Source organism: Porites lutea, chromosome 4, assembly GCF_958299795.1.
Source record: "Porites lutea chromosome 4, jaPorLute2.1, whole genome shotgun sequence".
NCBI lineage: Eukaryota > Metazoa > Cnidaria > Anthozoa > Scleractinia > Poritidae > Porites > Porites lutea.
Window position 1 is genome coordinate 31,254,229 of NC_133204.1, and position 19,846 is coordinate 31,274,074.

At 39.0% G+C, this 19,846-nt stretch overlaps 3 protein-coding genes across 3 annotated transcripts in view; all 3 read left to right on the plus strand.

The window, feature by feature from the left end:
- Nucleotides 1-1,327: 1,327 nt before the first annotated feature.
- The window catches only part of LOC140933296 (protein SERAC1-like), a 96,978-nt gene continuing 78,459 nt past the window's right edge, over nucleotides 1,328-19,846 (plus strand). The window contains exon 1 of the mRNA XM_073382829.1: nucleotides 1,328-1,339. The gene's annotated coding sequence lies outside the window, so the exon portion shown is untranslated. The remainder of the gene's footprint in view (nucleotides 1,340-19,846) is intronic.
- On the plus strand, nucleotides 1,440-4,043 carry LOC140934526 (uncharacterized). Its single transcript, XM_073384134.1, has 4 exons — nucleotides 1,440-2,211; nucleotides 3,211-3,426; nucleotides 3,707-3,843; nucleotides 4,038-4,043. Exons 1-4 carry the CDS (start codon nucleotides 2,028-2,030, stop codon nucleotides 4,041-4,043), a joined length of 543 nt encoding a protein of 180 aa, XP_073240235.1. The 5' UTR covers nucleotides 1,440-2,027.
- Nucleotides 4,123-7,446, plus strand: LOC140934527 (uncharacterized). The gene is made up of 4 exons (XM_073384135.1): nucleotides 4,123-5,200; nucleotides 5,541-5,890; nucleotides 5,982-6,541; nucleotides 6,816-7,446. The coding sequence occupies exons 1-4, from the start codon at nucleotides 4,160-4,162 to the stop codon at nucleotides 7,250-7,252; spliced, it is 2,388 nt and encodes a 795-aa protein (XP_073240236.1). The 5' UTR covers nucleotides 4,123-4,159; the 3' UTR covers nucleotides 7,253-7,446.

Sequence of the window (19,846 nt, forward strand, 5' to 3'; positions counted from 1 at the left end):
TATAAGCATTCCTTTGGAACTATTGTCAACTTTTTGTACGAGTAAACCAAATCGAGTGTCACTACACGACTAATTGAACCTTTGCGGGTCAATAACCTAATTTTTGACAAACTGTTTTTGTATTTCTGTAGTATACATACTGTACTTGATCTTTGCCGTTCACAAAACTCTGTGTAGGGCCTTCCTGTATGTACAAATTGATCGACGAAATTTGTTACTGTCTTTCTCGGTAAATTAAACTGGTGCACTATTTGCAATGGTTTCGAACCCTCTAACCATTTGTCTACTGTCAACCATTTCACTGGCCTCACATGGTAACCCTTGCCCTATTTAGTAAAAGGATTCGGGTTCATTATGTTGCAGTTTCCTGTTTTTAAAAAAAGATATGAAGTTATGAAGTTCAGTAGCACCAAAGTTGAAAACTACGTCTCGAAGTTCACAATTTGATTCCCTAACTCGCCATGGTATTGGCTACTCTGCAACGTAGTATCCAATTTGCCAACGAACTTTGCAACGTGGTGCAGTAACGTCATGTGAAATCAACTGTAATTACACTTACACATGTCCATATCGCATTTGCTATGAAACTTGAGAAATATACTTATCAATCACAGCTTTGTGTCAACAAAGATATGTCTCCCAAACATTATATCAAACACTGAAGACCACAAAAATGAAATCTGGAGAACTGTCAAGCTAACAAGTTTCAAAAGGACCAATTGCCATCCTTTTCAATTTTCGTTAAGTCTGTCCATCTGTTCCTCATTTTTACACTAACAAAAATCTTTATTTGTACTCACTCCTGCTCTTTGCTTTGTTACTAAAGAGCGGTTTTCTGTAAGGACCGACTAAGGGTATGCAAGATAGAAGAATCCGATTTTCCCAAACTTTGCCAGAAAGAAGGCCTTGGTGAACTGTTTCTAAAAATATAACTTTCGGGTCGTTTGGGGTTTTACTTATTTTTTAGTGAATTTTTTAAATTTTGGCCGTTAACGCCGGCTTTAATCACGCCGAAATATGCACTTTTGCAGAAGCTCCTATTAATACCTCGAAACCTTTCTTAAAAAGATTAACCAAGCAAATCAAACTATCTTCTTTCCTCAGATTATCGGTGTCGTCAAATGCAAATAAAATGTAAACGTGAAAATTTGACAGATTTTCTAATTTTACACCTTTCAATGGTGATTACAACAACAGTATTTTGGCTAAATTCAAGGCCTAAAAAAGCACTCTGGTACATCGCTTTGACCAACAAAACTATACTACGAGGAAAGATTATCATTTCAACTAAACATCCATGAAAAAAAAAAAATTGGGGTAAATGAAACGGCGAGTTCTGAGAGCGATTTCAAAACAGGTGATTTTATCAATTATGAGTGACCTTTGATCTTTCATATTCATAGAAATAAACGCCATGAGCTCTGACTTTTGTTTGCGTGATGACGTTTTTTTGGTTCTGCCAGTTTGTTTTTACTTAGAAATACTTGCCTTTTAAATTTTGAGCCATGCAATTAATTTGGAATAGTAAAATTGGAAATTAGAGACAGTTTGCTCAGACATGCCAGTTTTGTCTACCGCCGACTCTGTAGTACCAGTCTATTGATACAACACAAATGCGGCAACAAATGCGAGGTAAATCAATGTGCGAGGTACTTGACTAATATGTCCTATCTCAGCGATGCTTTCTTGGATAGAAAGAACCGCATTCATGGAAGTTCCTGACAAAAATCGCCCAACGCATATATCACCTGAACGTGGAACATGACCAAGTATTGAATGCCACAGGACACCCAGGATTGGATATGGTCGCGGAGAGGTCGGTACATCTTTGGTAGTTCAATTTTTTTTTGTTTTGGACTGATAAAAAAATCTTTTTTTCCTGGATTATCGAGTTGTTCTCCGTAAATTGAGAAGAGCCCGCGTTCCGAAGAGGCAGCACTGGCTTACTTCTTTGTCTTTAATTGCACCTGTTAATTTGTACAGTGCAGTTTATTTATTGACTTCATTCAATCATTGTGTACTTGCAAATGGCTTCGTGTGAGTATGGGCAGATTGCAGGAGGAACATGTGGTTCTAGTGTGGACAATCCAGAAAATGTGAAGAGCGTTATCCTCGCCAAGTGTACAAAAGCGATACAAGGGCATCTACGTTCTTGCAACATTCGAGACGCTAGTTTAGACTCTGAACCAAAGCTGTTGTTGGCACGTGCAGGTACTTAAGGTAGATGTCTGTATTAAACAGGCCATCAAAAAAAAAAAAAAACGAGAAAGAATAGACGCATAATTTAAAGAAAGGAAAATAAACGCCTCCCAATCTTTTTACATCAAGAAGAATCGATGTGAGACTAAAACTAAATGTAATTTACCTGCATCGTGATCTGATTCAGACTATTTTTATATTTTGAAAGGTGTCCGCAAATTTATCGAAGCATCACTAGTTTTCCTTCGTCTGCAGCCTGCAGATTTTAATTATTGTCAATAATTTACACACTAAATAAAACTGGACGATGTTCAAGGTTTAGTCACAAGGGTAACGCGGAAAATGACTTGAAAGGAAGGCTTAATGAAGCGTGACGCTCGGCACCTGCTTTGATTGTTCAATGTCGTGTACTTCTCATTTTACTGCATTTCATATACAATTTTTACCCCGTTAATTAAGGGCCATGATTGCAACTTACAACGCTAAAATATTTTTAGACATATTCCTAAAACACATAGCGTGTTATTCAAGAATGAATTTTACTGACAAAGATATGAGTGATAATTAACCCGTGCAGTAGCCGACTTAATCAAATTAAGATCAATATCAGAACATCTGAGCTGAGCCAAAACGCAAAAGTAAAAGCCTCCGTGTTTCTCAGTAAACACGCAAAATTTAAACTTATTCCTGATCATTAATACTTCAGTGCGTTGAGAAGTTTATTTTAAAAAAATTATTAATATTGCCTACATTTATAAACCATCTCAGATTTATCGCGAGCATTACAGCCTTGTTTGTTTCACAGGAACTTTACAAAAGTGAGGAACAAAAACTGCTTTTGGGATGACTGGACGTCCAAAGAAAAATTAAAAATAAAGCTTTTGATTTATCTTTTGGTGCATAAATTAACGATAAACGTGAAAGAAGCGAATAAAATGTGAACGACGCTGTGATATATAAGCTAAAAATTGTTAAGTAAAAGGCACCTTACAACCTTTTTTATCTTTGAAGGGATTTTTGAGTTAAACGAAAGTCACCTTGAACTAACAATATGCCCAAGACATCGAGACAACTTTGGCATTAGATGGCGTTCAAATAAGAGGATATGCACTGCTCCCAGTGAATGGTCATCGCATGGAACTTTAGTGTCAGAGGAGAGAGGAATATCGTCTCTACATTCCAAGCTACTCTACCAGCAAACCCAAGTGTTGCTTCCTGTAGGCTCCCGTGAGTGTTAAACCTGTAGTGATATTTTACAACATTGCCGGGTTTAGAGCGTAAAAAAATGGCAGTTTCAATTTCCTCCACTGCCATTTTTTGTATTTTAAATTCATAATCGGATTTACCCCCGCCCCTAAAATCTTTAAATCAAGAAACGTGTTGCCGAACAGTTTCAACACATAGCTGCAATATTTCAAAAACGAAGAGCATCATGAGCAAAAACAGAAGCTATAAGAGTTTGGTACAGATTTTCTGAGTAATGTTCTGCAATCACTATTTTTTTCAGAAATCTGCAAGCAATGCAGGAGAAAGTTGGAAGAAGCATCACAGTTATTAGTATTTCCCAGCTCAGAATCTACCGCAGAAGCTTTAGGATCTAACGTAGACAAACCGGAAGAGCGGATATCACAAAATATCGCACAGGTAGATAGAGCTATATGGTATAGCTATGGCATGAACATAACAGATTATAACCTTGTCCGAGTGGCTTTTAATAGTTTAGTGAGGTTCAGCAAAAGGCGAGTTTTCCTCCCCTTCACTTTTGATGACCCCAGCCTCCTTGCATACTACTTCTTTATATCATGTATTGATGCGAGAACACTTACATATCATTGCAGTGGTGATATGTACGCGGTTAAAAAAGTCATTCGCTCTACAGCGCTAACTAGTTCATTTTCCTTTCTAACGCGTACAGAGAGATGTGGAGAGTAAAGAAGTTGAAGACAACGTTAGCCAGTCAATGCACCACCTGACCATAAGAGACGAATACTCTCATCCACAGCTTGACGAATCAGGACACTACTCCGAGATCGACACTAGCCTGTATCAAACGGACTCTCAAGCGAGCAGCAGCAGCGAGAGTTCTAACGGCGATGATCCACAAATTAGTAGTCAAGCAACAAGACGTTCTCTGTTGAACGATTTCTTACGTTCATGTAATGCTCACACAATCGGGTCATACAAAAAGCGATGGGAGGCAGCCAGCGAACGTACTAGAGCAAGCCATGTGTCAAAGGCGAAGTCAATTATTGTTTCTGGCCTTAACGTTATTGCTCCAGGAGACGGAGGCTACCTCTGGGAGGCCGTGAAAAAATCTGGCTCAGTCGAGAAGGTACTTGGCAACGGTGAACGACAAGAAGACCGAAAATATCTAAAGGCACTGGCGGAGTCTTACCAAAACGCATCTACCTGGGAAACAAGGCGTCAGATATTATCAATCATGGCAGACCTGATAACGTTTAAGCGTATCCTAAACTACATTCCAGGGATCACCGAATACCGGTTCAAAGTGGCGAGACAGCACTCTCTTCAATATGGCGGGGGTGCCTTGCCAGCCCGAGCAAAAAGTCCTAGGATGAGAGTAGAAAATAAACAGTTGGATCACTTTTTGACTTACATAACTAGCCCGCACGTGATCCAGGATCTTCCTTTTGGGCAGCGATATCTCCGCCTATCTTCTGGAAAGATATTAGAAACCCCAAATGTCACTAGGGCGATGATCCCTAACCGGCTAGTAAAGCAGTACCAGGCTTATTGCGAGGAGACGAATTTCACTCCATTCAGCCCAACAACAATGTTAAGAGTCCTGTCTGCCTGCGGGGCGACCGTAAGGAAGTCCTTGCAAAGGCTCGACTACATTGCTTCGGATGGCGCGAAAGGGTTTGAAGCTTTGTGTGGAGTAGTGGACCAGCTTAAAGAGAGAAGTCTGGACAGAGAGACTGCCAAAAAATGGGAAGTGTCTCTGAGGGAAGGCAAGCAGTATCTGAAGGCTGATTATAAGGTATCAGATACGGTTTAGAACATGGTTAACTGAAAGTAAACCGTAATATATCGAACTGCCACGAGACTGGCAAAATGGCAAAATCTGTTAACTTTGTCGTGAGGGCTTAATTAAATCAGGTGGATTCTTTTCCAAACTAATTATACTATTGTTGGGCAAGAGGACACCGTTCTCTATACTGGCGACCGTCTTCGCCTTGCTAGGTGAGTACTATATTCTGCCAAAGATTCATATTTTCTAATTGCTTTAACCACACTTGGCAAAAATATTGCGCGTACAATAGATGATAGCTCAGAAACTTCAAACGGTCACTAAATTTACTACTTTGTCTTTTTTGAAGGTTCATGTATCCGAGTCCTCCCCGGTTGCAGACCATTGCAGCGGATACGCTCTCAGCGATAGTAAGGACGATGAACTAAGATCCCAATGCTCTCATAATCATGACATTCAGTGTTCACAGTGTGAAAGTCTCAGTAATGTTCTTTTTTCAATTAAAACATTCTTGACTGAGTCAACGTTTGTCCCTGAAGAACTAGAAGACGTCTTGTACACGCATAGTCATGCAGTCCAGGCAATCCACTCCTGGAAAGCACATCAACTCAGGTGTGTCAGGCAAGATACAGCAAGGACGGCGTGCTTGAGCGCTTTAGATGAGACCTCTGTACTCATAACACAAGATTGGGCTATGAAGTTTTTATCGCTCTATATATATAGAGAGAGAAAACCAGTCAGATTGGTACGGGAAACGAGGAATATCGTGGCATATAAGTGTCATCGCAAGAGAAATGAGAGGGCTTTTAGAAAGTCAGTCCTTCGTCCACATAGTTGAGAATACATCACAAGACAGCTCAGTTGTAGTGCGAATTATTGAGCACACCTTAAGGTCGCTGAAAGAGGAGAATCCTAGAATCAACAGAGCATTTCTACGGCAAGATAACGCGGGATGTTATCACAGTTCTGCTGTAATAGCATCATGCACCCTAATGAAGGCAAACACTGGGATAGACGTTTGCAGAGTAGGTTTCAGTGACCCTCAAGGAGGCAAGGGGGCTTGTGACCGAAAAGCCGCGACTATCAAGGCCCATGTCCGCAGGTATGTAAATGAGGGCCACGACAAGCAAAATGCTGAACAGCTTCAAACAGCTATCCTGTCTAATGGAGGTGTCACCGGGGTTCGCGTTACTGTTGTTAATGCTGCCGTTTCTGCCTGTGAACTGCCTCAAGTCAAACTTGATGGTATCAGCACGTTGAACAACTTTGAGTACTGCAAAGACAAGTTGACAGTTTGGAGAGCTTTCAACGTCGGAAATGGAAGGGAGATCAGCCAAACGAAAGTTCAAGGTAAAAAATATACGGGCATAGTGATATATAAATGTACTGTATTGGAGTGTTGCAAATACTCACTGACTTAGTCGGCTAATAATTACGGATAACGGGCAATATTAAAAGAGTATAGATAATTAATAGTTAATACGTTATTAAGAGTATAGAGTCTATACTAATGGCTACTACTCAGTCAGTTGTGTACATGATAAATTAACAAACCTTTAAAAGACGCGAAAAACGTTTCATCTGAAATTAAAAAAGACTTCCATTTCAATGTTCGCTTTTTTAGTTGCTGATGTCTTACAAAGCTGCAAATTTAATTGCCGATTTTCCCCTGGTGACTTTGTAAAAGCATCCAAGGAAGCCTCAAAGAAGCCAAGACCCAATGAAACGATGACAGTAGGAGAAACGAAAGACGCTTCTGTCTTGTTCTCCTGCCCAAATGAAGGTTGCATCAAGGTATACGAGAGATACTCGAGTCTCGAAAGGCATATGTCGTTTGGCAAATGCGAGTTGATTCCGGAGAAAGAGACTTTGCTGGACAGGGCTAAATTAACGTACCACGCTATCCTTCAGGACGATATTGGCATTGCAAAAGTATTTGAAGGAAGGGGAACGGAGAAGAAGCACGGTGTCCGTTTACCTGAGGGTTGGGCGTTGAAAACTGCAAAGAAGTCGTCACGGTTTAACGAATCACAAAGAAAGTACCTGGAGGAAAAAATTTGAGCTTGGACAGTAAACAGGCCACAAACAAAACCCTGAGAAAGTGGCGAGAGATATGCGTTTTGCAAAAAAAGCAGATGGTTCGAGGCTGTTCTCGAGTGATGAGTTTCTTACCTCGCAGCAGATACAGTCTTTCTTTTCAAGATTATAGTGCAAGTTGCGTCACGCTGTAGAGGTTAGCGACTCAGATTTACAAGCTTCTCGGGATGAACAAGAGTTTTGCGACACCCGCCAGGCTGTGTTAGAGGAAGTACATCTAGAACATCCCATCGCTTATGACAACCTAAACCTTTGCGAATTGACCAAGAAAGGTAACATGAAAACACTCAGCATTGCAATGCTGAAGAACATATGCGAGTATTTTGATATCTGCACGGAAGAATTTAACCCAAGGCGCAAGGCAGAGTACCTTGCCGCGTTAGGGAATCTTGTAAAAGGGTGCGGCTGTAACGCCTAAGAGTCAAATTACTGTTAACAGTTTGGATAACAGTTGTCAGGAGGGACCGCATCTCGTTTTGCGAGATGGTTGGAAAAAAAATTGTTCCACCTAGTTTATTTTAGCTCGTCAGATTCATCACGTATAAAAAAGCTTCAGTTCCAGTTTTTTTTATTCACACGCTGACCTCTTTCTAAACTTGTACCTACTGGTGACCTCATACTTTTGCGCATTCCTAATTTTGCGCAATCCCCCCTCCCCCCATCGCTCCGCGGACCGTGTCGTCGGATTTTAAAATCTATTGTTTTGTTCAAAAATAATTGTATTATTAAAATTACTACTTCTAAGCAAAGCGATAACTTGACTCGTATTATAATCACTTAAACTGTCGATGTTTAATTATTATACGTAGAATTAATGGGAAGCGTTATGATCGTAGAAGACTAAGAGTAGATGTGAGAGAAATATTGTTAATTTAACGAGCGCTTCCTAAATCTGCGCTCATCTACCCGATGCTAGATTTTCCCTTAATTCTTACAGTATTTTGCTGACAACGAAAGAAAGGAATCAATCCATATAAGTTTTGTTTAATTTGTCTTTGTGGGTCCGTAACCCGGGGGTTACTCGACCAATACTAGGGTACATGTGAGCCGCTGAGGATTTGAAACCCTGACCCTGTTTAGGATAAACAAATTGCACATACATACTCTGTTTATGATATATCCTGTTTAGAACAGAGAGTTCAAAAACCATACCCGGTCCAGCGGCACATATAAGGGAGTACTCCCGGGGTCGGTTATTCCTGCGCGTCGTTTTTACCTTGAGTCCCAGAGACTTTACCCAGCACTATTCAGGGTAAGTACGATTATTTAGGAATTATCCTAACACTTAAGTATCTATTATAGAAATATCCCATGCCTTTTGTCAGTATAGTACAAAACAACCAATGTTGCTAAAAATATAATGAGACTTGCGGTTCCGGAATACACTTGACTGGGTGTACTGTGGCGTTTCATGGTCAATTGTTTTTATGCAAATTGTGTTAGCGCGCGAGTTCGATGATCTCTTCGTACTTTTCTGATGAGTGCTGTGGTTTCGATCCAGGAAAAGATCTGTAAGGTAGGAAGTATTTTATAAGCAATTGGTGAATTGACTAACCTTGTAGCTGATCACCTATTTGTGTTGTAAGTACAAAGACAATCAATTTCTAATTCGCCGGTAAACAAACCGCAAACGCCTGAGCAAACTCATATTTTGACTTTCCAAATTCTCTTTTTTAGGGAATACAGTACCACAAATTGAAAAGACTAGTATCCTTAACTGGTAATATGCTAGAAATGAGGAAACAGGCTTCATCATGCAAAGGAAAATCGGAGTTAAAGAGCTCTGGGTTTCTATTTCCACTGATTTGGAACCGTTCCAAGTTCAAAAGGTCGCTCAAAAATGGCCCAGGTAACCCATTTTGAAAACGCTCTCAGAACTCGCCGTTTCATTTACCCCAATTTTTTTTTTCATCGATGTTTAGTTGAAATGATAATGTTTCCTCGTAGTATAGTTTTGTTGGTCAAAGCGATGTACCAGAGTGCTTTTTTAGGCCTTGAATTTAGCAAAAATACTGTTGTTGTAATCACCATCTGTCAAATTTTCACGTTTACATTTTATTTGCATTTGACGACACCGATAATCTGAGAAAAGACGATAGTTTGATTTGCTTGGTTAATCTTTTTATGAAAGGTTTCAAGGTATTAATGGGAGCTTCTGCAAAAGTGCATATTTCGGCGTGATTAAAGCCGGCGTTAATGGTCAAAATTTAAAAAATTCACTAAAAAATAAGTAAAACCTCAAACGACCCTAAAGTTATATTTTCAGAAACAGTTCATCAAGGCGTTCTTTCTGGCATTTTTCTATCTTGCATACCCTTAGTCGGTCCTTACAGAAAACCGCTCTTAAAACTTCTTTTCATGTTTTGAGCAGTATTTTTATGTTTCACTGAGATTGGTGGTGGTTTCCACTGCTGTAGTTTTGACAAATTTCGTGACACTGCTCCTTTAAGTTGCTAAGTACTAGTAGTTATTGATCAGTGGTTAAATAAACTTAGATTTCGTATCAGGGAAGCTGATCGAGTACTGAAGGCCGATGGGTTGACAAATATACATAACAACCCTTGGATGTCTTGTGGTGCAATCGGAAAGCAAAAATATACGAACTTCACGCTCCTAGAACCTACAGAAGCTGGCAAATTTGAAGCCGTTGCAATCACTTTCAAAATGAACGCCAAAAAGAACGACCGCAATGAGTATGGGTAGGTACTTCATGTATGGGGAAATATATTGTACCGATTTTACCTACTTAACTTATACCTTCACTCTTTCTACTTGGTTCCTTGTTGCCTTGTAGCGCCGTTCTCTGTTACCTTGTTGCTCTGTTTCCTTGTTACTCTGTTTCGTTGCAACCCTGTTACTCTGTTACCTTGTTACCTTGTTACTCTGTTACCTTGTTACTCTGTTACCTCGTTACCTTGTTACTCTGTTTCCTTGTTGCCTTGTTGCCTCGTTACTCTGTTACCTTGTTACCGTGTTACTCTGTTACCTTGTTACTCTGTTACCTTGTTACCGTGTTCCTCTGTTACCTTGTTACTTAGTTAATCTGTTAGTCTGTTACCGTGTTCCTCTGTTACCTTGTTACTTAGTTAATCTGTTAGTCTGTTACCTTGTTACTCTGTTACCGTGTTACCTTGTTACTCTGTTACCTTCTTACCTTGTTACTCTGCTATTTTCTTACCGTGTTACTCTGTTACCTTGTTACTCGGTTACCGTGTTACCTTGTTACTCTGTCACCTTGTTACTCTGTTACGTTGTTACTTTGTTACCTTGTTACTCTGTTACCGTGTTACCTTGTTACTCTGTTAGCTTGTTGCCTTGTTACTCTGTTACCTTTTTACCTTTTAACTCTTTTACCTTGTTACCTTGTTACTCTGTTACCGTGTTACTCTGTTACCTTGTTACTTAGTTAATCTTTTAGTCTGTTACCTTGTTACTCTGTTACCGTGTTACCTTGTTACTCTTTTACCTTGTTACCCTGTTACCTTGTTACTCTGTTACCTTGTTACCTTGTTACCGTGTTACTCTGTTACCTTGTTACTCTGTTACCGTGTTTCCTTGTTACTCTGTTACCTTGTTCCCTTCTTTCTCTGTTACCTTGTTACCTTGTTACTCTGTTACCTTGTTACTCTGTGCCCTTGTTACCGTGTTACTCTGTTACCTTGTTACTTTGTTAATCTGTTAGTTTGTTACCTTCTTACTCTGTTACCGTGTTACCTTGTTACTCTGTTACGTAAATAGTTAATAGTTTTAAGCTGATTCCTGCTAGTTACCATAAACAAAAAACGAACTGTAATGAAAACCATACAACCACCACTATACTCCCAAAAAACGCGTCCAATCGGGAAAAGAAATTGCGACTTGTCATGCAAAAATAAACTAAAATTTAGACAACAGGGTAACAGAGTTACTAGGTAACAAGGTGACAGTAACAAGGTTAGAAGGTAACAGAGTAATAAGGTAACAGAGTAATAAAGAAACAGAGTAACATGGTAACAGGTTACCGAGTAACAAGGTTAGAATGTAACAGAGTAATTAGGTAACAGAGTAACAAGGTAACAAGGTTAGCAGAGTAACAAGGTAACGAGGTAACAAGGGAACAAGGTAACAGAGTAACAAGGTAACAAGGTAACAAGGTAACGGAGTAACAAGGTAACAGAGTAACAAGGTAACGGAGTAACAAGGGAACAAGGTAACAGAGTAACATGGGAACAAGGTAACACAGTAACAGAGTAACAGAGTAACAAGGTAACAGGGTAACAAGGTAACAAGGTAACAGAGTAACTGAGTAATAAGGTAACAGAGTAACAAGGTAACGAGGTAACAAGGTAACAAGGTAACGAGGTAACAAGGTAACAGAGTAACAAGGAAACAAGGTAACAATGTAACAGAGTAACAAGGTAACAAGGTAAAAAGGTAACGAGGTAACAAGGTAACGAGGTAACAAGGTAACAAGGTAACAGAGTAACAAGGTAACAAGGTAACAGAGTAACAAGGTAACAAGGTAACAGAGTAACAAGGTAACAGAATGACAGAGTAACAAGGTAACAGGGTAACAAGGTATCAGAGTAACAAAGTAACAGGGTAACAAGGTATCAGAGTAACAAAGTAACAGGGTAACAAGGTAACAGAGTAAGAAGGTAACAAAGTAACAGAGTACCAAGGTAACAACGTAACAAGGTAACAAAGTAACAAGGTAACAAGGTATCAGAGTAACAAGGAAGCAGAGTAACAAGGTGACAAGGTAACAGAGTAACACGGTAACAAGGTAACAACGTAACAGGGTAACAAGGTAACAAGGTAACAGAGTAACAAGGTAACAGGGTAACCAAGTAACACGGTAACAGAGTAACAAGGTAACAAGGTAACAAGGTAACAGGGTAACAAGGTAACAGAGTAACACGGTAACAAAGTAACAGAGTAACAAAGTAACAGGGTAACACGGTAACAAGGTAACATAGTAACACGGTAACAAGGTAACAGAGTAACAAGGTAACAGAGTAACAGAGTAACAAGGTAACATAATAACAAGGAAACAGAGTAACAAGGGTAACAAGGGTAACAGGGTAACAAGGTTACAGAGTAACAAGTTAACAAGTAACAGAGTAACAAGGTAACAGAGTAACAAGGTAACAAGGTAACAAGGTAACAAGGTAACAGAGTAACAAGATAACTACGTAACAGAGTAACAAGGTAACAGGGTAACAAGGAATCAGAGTAACAAAGTAACAGGGTGACAAGGCAACAGAGTAACAAGGTAACAAGGTAACAGAGTACCAAGGTCATAACGTAACAAGGTAACAGAGTAACAAGGTAACAAGGTAACAGAGTAACATGGAAACAAGGTAACAAGGTAAAAAAGTAACAAGGTAACGAGGTAACAAGGTAACCGAGTAACAAGGTAACAAGGTAACAGAGTAACAGAGTAACACGGTAACAGGGTAACAAGGAATCAGAGTTACAAAGTAACTGGGTAACAAGGTAACATAGTAACAAGCTAACAAGGTAACAGAGTAACAAGGTAACAAGGTAACAGAGTAACAAGGAAGGAGAGTAACAAGGTGATAAGGTAACAGAGTAACACAGTAACGAGGTAACAACGTAACAGGGTAACAAGGTAACAAGGTAAGAGAGTAACAACGTAACAGGGTAACCAAGTAACACGGTAACAGAGTAACAAGGTAACAAGGTAACAAGGTAACAGATTAACACGGTAACATAGTAACAGAGTAACAAAGTAACAGGGTAACAAGGAAACAGAGTAACAAGGTAACAGGGTAACAAGGTTACAGAGTAACAAGGTAACAGAGTAACAAGGTAACAAGGTAACAAGGTAACATGTAACATAGTAACAAGGTAACAAGGTAACATAGTAACAAGCTAACAAGGTAACAGAGTAACAAGGTAACAGAGTAACAAGGTAACAAGGTAACAACGTAACAAAGTAACAGAGGAACAAGGTAACAAGGTAACAGAGTAACAAGGAAGCAGAATAACAAGGTGACAAGGTAACAGAGTAACACGGTAACAAGGTAACAAGGTAGAAGGGTAACAAGGTAACAAGGTAACAGAGTAACAAGGTAACAGGGTAACCAAGTAACACGGTAACAGAGTAACAAGGTAACAAGGTAGCAGGGTAACAAGGTAACAAGGTAACAGAGTAACACGGTAGCAAAGTAACAGAGTAACAAGGTAACAGGGTAACACGGTAACAAGGTAACTACGTAACAGGGTAACAAGGTAACAAGGTAACAGAGTAACACGGTAACAAGGTAACAGAGTAACAAGGTAACAGGGTAACAAGGTAACAGGGTAACAAGGTAACAGGGTAACAAGTTAACAAGATAACAGGGCAACAGGGTAACCAAGTAACACGGTAACAGAGTAACAAGGTAACAAGGTAGCAAGGTAACAAGGTAACAGAGTAACACGGTAACAAAGTAACAGAGTAACAAGGTAACAGGGTAACACGGTAACAAGGTAACTACGTAACAGGGTAACAAGGTAACAAGGTAACAAGGTAACAGAGTAACACGGTAACAAGGTAACAGAGTAACAAGGTAACAGGGTAACAAGGTAACAGGGTAACAAGTTAACAAGATAACAGGGCAACAGGGTAACAGAGTAACAGAGAAACTAGGTAACAGAGTAACAAGGTAACACGGTATCAGAGTAACACGGTAACAAGGTAACAGAGTGACACGGTACTGAAGGTAACAGGGTAACAGAGTAACAAGGTAACGGGGTAACAAGGAAACAGAGTAACAAGGGGTAAGAACGTAACAGGGTAACAAGGTAACAAGGTAACAGAGTAACGAGGTAACAGGGTAACAGAGTAACAAGGTAACAGGGTAACAACAGCCTCCTCCTCAGGCGCTTCGTTTTTCACATGGCAGAGGCGAGCGCGAAACGAGTGACTGGTGATCATAATAAACCGCAGGGGACCATGGGAAGGGTACAGACGGCAGGCGAAGCGCCTGCCAGATCTTGTGTCGTTTTCTTGGCAAAAAAGTCGTTTTCTTGGCACGGCCCAATTTTTGGTCTTTTTAAGTCTTGGAAGCGATCAATTTTAATAGCATATTGTTGTAAACATTGTAAACTTTGAGTAGACAGGTGAATTGCTCAAAATTTCCAAAACCTGAGGTAGAAATAATCGACGGGCTGCAGAGGAGTCGGATTCTGCTGGATTCTTACGAATCGAAGACCTCTAACAAAATATTTGATGACTTGACGGTATCGGGTAAGTCTTATATTTTAGTATTTAATTTGTCGTTTATTGCAGAATCCAGATTAGTAAAGTACAGCGCCGGCGACTATGTTTCTATTTTTCGCTCTTTTAGGCCAAATCCACCGAACAACGAGCAAGTAACGTTGTGAATTGAAGGAAGTGCAAGGCCTAGCTAAATTGTGCAAGGTCAGGAGTTGATTATCAAGACCACATTATGTCCTTACACCAAGATTTAAGTCTGCGACGTTACTAAGTATGAAACCAGGGACAGATGGATATATTTCAGTTGATGGTTTTGACAAAATAAATAAACATGCATAACTTGAATTGTTGAAGCTTACAATTACCTAACTCTCGCTATAAGATCCCTAGATTCTCGAGGGATAAGTAATGAACTTTATTTTCGGATCAGGAAAGGGGTTGAAGAGAAGGAAGGTGCCAGCATTGATCAATCAATTATTTTGGACTACCTCTGTCAATCTTGATGAGGGAAACGAAAATCTCCAGCTATAAAGGCAGTCTTTTCTAGCTTAATTTTTTTTAGTATTTTAATTATTATATAAACACCAATGAAGTACCAGGAGAGCTTTTGCGCGAAAACTTAGTATCTTCACATGTGAAAATAACATGTTATCTTACATAATAAATTGCAAAAACTATTAAAGTGAAATGCTTTGGTATTTCATTGGTGTTTATATAATGAATAGAACATTATATGGCCGCTTGGAGATATGAAATTTCTCTTCTTGTGTTGAAAAAATATTTCACTCGTTCGCTGCGCCTACTCATGAAATATTTTTCAACACTCAAAGAGAAATTTTGTATCTCCGCGCAGCCATGTAATATCCTCTATATATTGTACAATAATTAATGCTAAGATATATTTATCGATTTTATCTTTTGTAAGAGATTTTGTTATTGCTATCGTTAGTTTTCACTTTATTTCATTTCATTTATGGGTGTAAATATTCATATTCCTTGCAATTCGATTCGATTGCGATTATTGCCTTTCGATTTCGATTCCTTTACGTAAACATTTCTTAATTCTTATCACATAACGCACAGTGTAAACAGCATGCAATCCTAAACCCTCAATATAACAATAGTAACAGAGACAGGAAGATTCGCAGTCACTTGGTTTGTCGCCATGTTTGAGAACCTGATAAAGAATGTGTTGCACATGGTTAATGGCCCTATTTGGAAATTCTCAAGGGGAGGTTAAAGGACAGCATTTTTGCCAGGCAACTCAAAATGGCGCACGAACTATCGTCTTTGCTCGTCAATCAAAAACACTCATTAAAGAGTTCTGGATTCTTATTTTAGACTATAATAACTCACTGAGAGCACCCTGGAAAAGGTGTGCAAAAATTGAACCAAAATTGAAATGCGGAAGCAAAGAATCCTGAATTAAACTGAACGGTCATAATCACGATTAATCGAGAATTTGATTGTTACACTACTAATTTTATTTAGCTAGATGTCTGGCATGATGGCACCCCTATTCCAAGACTAAAAATGTTTGAATAAAGGTTGAATAAAGTATATAGTTCAGTTGAAATACTATGATTCAATGACCACACTACTACATCTCATTCAAACTCCAGGTCTGTAGTCTCAATGTAACTTTACTGGGACCCACAAATGTAAAAGAAGGGGAAAGGGCTTAACCCTTTTTTAACAGAAGTCAGTTCAATGACAACATGCCCATTCAATAATCTCAGTAGCCCATGCACGGCAATTTTTTCTGAGGGGAAGGGGCAACTGTACACGTGCTTCATTAGTATTAGTTCAAAAAACACACATCAACCCAATTTCCATTGTCCAAAATCAAGGAATTATAGGAGCAAAGTATTTTATTACTTTGCGCAAGACAGCTAGATCGAGTTTAAGTTGGATTAGGGCTGCAGGTGAAGGTTTTCTCTTTTGCTGACCATAGTTCAATGACCTGACCACATCTCAGTTCAATAATCTTGGTAGAAGTTCATAAAACATACATCAATTTAATGTCCAGTGACACTAATTTAAGGAACAGGAGCAATATTTTCTATTTCTCTGGGTGAGGTCGAAGCAATGGAAAGGGGTGAGGGTTTCGCATGGCTGAGCTTCTGGTCCATACATAAAACAGCTGGCATTTTCATTGCTTGACACTGTTAATAGACCTGACTACTAATAGCGTAGTGTAGTGTTTTTTACTGCATATTCTTCCAGTTTGTCCAGGGCCCTGTTTTTACTGTTCTTTCCATTCAATGCTTGTATCTTAATTATAATTTAGTAGTTAAAATTTCTTGGAAGGGGGTTGGGGGTTAGTAGTTATGCAGAACGATTTATACTTATCTTAACGTTTTTTGCATTTCAAGGTAATTCTGTGCCCATTGATAATTATTAGATGATGTTGTATTCCTCTGCAACTCCAAAGCAGGTCAAAAACTACCCCTTCAGAAGACTTTTAAGGGGAATTCTATGCTACCACAGGTTTGCCAAGAAAGGAACCATGTATAAGCAATCACAGGAACAACAATGTTGAATCTGGGTAGAATGATCCCAAGAACTTCATAATACTCAATCTTTCCTACCACCAGTTGGCACTGGGACAATGCAATCATCATTCTTTAAAATGGCATTCACAGCATCTTGTTTGCCATGAAATTTGAAATATTCAAACACAATTATTTTTTTAAAAAAAGTGTCTAGGACAACGTCTTCTGTCTGGCCAAATGGTAGTTACGATGGTATCTCATCAACTATATCACCCTCTTCAATCAGGGTGAAAAAATTGTCTATCAAATTAAAACCAAAGTTACCAATAATTTATTTATTAAGACACAAATGACGTGTTATAAAAGAGCATGGTAAAATCCAATTGGTCTACTGTGTAATATCACAAAAACAAATAAAAAACAATACAGACAATAAGTATTTGCTGCACATTCGACACAGCTTCATCATAAAATGAGATATATAATTAAAAAGTAAGTAGAATTTATTTACACCGGGCTGTGCATTCAGTGACAAGTCTAGTACCCAGTGAGGTAATCGAACAATAAAAAACTACAAGTAAAAAAACCTAGACCTAGTTTTGTGGCTGTTTTTTCCTTGTCATAAGCTTACATTGTCGAGCAAATATACACAATGCGAAATCCTGAGACAAAAATTTAACAGATTTAAAAAAATAATTTATCATCTATTTAATAACATAACTTAGAGGTCTTGAGACTAGACTGGTTTGTTGCCTTTTCGAGTACGCAAGATACAGCGTGCAGCGAATAGTATTTTAAAGCTTTACAAAATATTTGGCTTCATTTGGCTGTTGCGACAATTCTCAGCTCGCCATTTTTCACTTCGACAGAAGAGATCGTTTCATCACTCGGGACCTTAACAGAAACGACTACTAAATTACTAACTTACTAATTTTCCTGACCGGCTGTTACCTTGGCGTGCGGCAGTTTCATTAAATTAAAGGCAGTACCGTCCCGTCCGCGGCTAGTAGTTTTTCGATTTAAAGTTCGGTAGTAAACATTATGTAGTTCGTTAGTAAACATTATGATGCTTGAGTCCAATGTGTGGGGTGAAAACAGCTTCCTCTTCATACACACGACGTGGATAGGCAATAATTTGCTCAAAATTCGCAAAATGAACAGCGCTGAACTTATTTTAAAAACTGCATATTTGTCCGCCATTGCTCTTGCCGCCATCTTGAAAACAAGATCTGCCAGACGTCTCGCCCGTTGTCTCTTTCCCGCCTTCCTTTGCGCGCACATTTTCATCAAAAGAGAGACGTCTGGGTACGAGGCAGGGGTAACAAGGTAACAGGGTTGCAAGGTAACAGAGTAACAAGGGAACAAGGAAACAGAGTAACAAGGTAACAGAGAACAGAGCTACAAGGCAACAAGGAACCAAGTAGAAAGAGTGAAGGTATAAGTTAAGTAGGTAAAATCGGTACAATATATGTCCCCATACATGAAGTACATGAAGTACCTACCTGAGTATGAGCAAAAGAAACGTCCGCTGACCAGCACTCCGCTCTGTTCTAGGCCTTATTCTCCCCATTCTGTCTTGTTTTCTCAGCCTAAGATCATTTTATTTTTATTCCAATACTGATTGAGATCAATCTGGCAACTATCGACAGCTGTTGGTATTCTCTGCCATTTTAATCACTTAGAGTCGAAAACAGTGGCAACCTCGCGCACTTCACAGTCGTTGCATCAATGCAACGCGCGCGAGTATTTAAGTGGCTGTCCACCTAAGAGCGGTCCGGCGAGTTTGGGATCGCCAGTAAACCTTCCCTTTATTTTTTGTGGGTGAAAAGGACTTAATGAGGAATGATTAAAATCGAACTAATTTTTTTCAAAATCCTTTTCTGTGCTTCGCTACAGCACAAAACTTCTTTCCTGTCTGAGAGCACTTTTTCAACCTTATTGGATGGCCGAAATTCGGTGATTTTAAAAGCCGCGCTTCTTCGTAACGGGTAAATATCGCTAAATTCTACAGAGTACAATGGATTTAGCTGCATTTGACTTGTCCTATGACGGAATATGGAATAATTTGACGCAAAATTAAATTAAATTAATAAAATCAAACACAAGCCTCTTTGCAGTTTTTTTTCCCTCTCGACAAATTCGTCCAAAGTAAAAGCTAAAATCTCCAAAGCGGTACAAAAATCACAGGTAAAATGCACTTCACAGCAAAGATCTTACCTTATTCTATCAGAAAATTAAGTCAAAGGTGCGGATATCGTTCTGCGTTGGACGTGATCAAACGTTTTTAAGAGCGTCTTTTCGACATTATTTGCATAAATTTGCTCGCTTAACGGCTCACACACCACGACTTTAATTTAGTAGATATTTTCTCAGCAGCTGAGAATGTTGTTGTGTATCCTCAAAATAACGAACATGTGTTTTCTTTTCATTAGCCTTTTTAAGTTTGTATAAATGAAAGCCGAAAAAAATACCATAAACTGACATTCTTGATCAACCCGTCGGATATGCAAACTCGTGCTTGTTTACAGCCAGGCTGTCCATTTCATCTATGTTAAAATCTCAAACTACGTACGGTTATTAACTTCTTCTCAAATGTAATCAATCTTCAGCTTGGAAACTCAGCAACCGGATACCCTTTTTGAAATAGAAATTTATCTCATATTCCATTTGAGATTCTTTTTCCATTTCGAGCATTTGACATGATTTGAGTCATTGTTGAATTCCCACATCCGTGTTTATCGCTCATTTATCATGAACATGTCGGATTCTCTCACCTCGGATGACTTTTCTCGTGTAGCTCTTGAGAAATTATTAAGAATCACTTTAAGTTTGGTGATGGGTATGTCTGTTGTAATA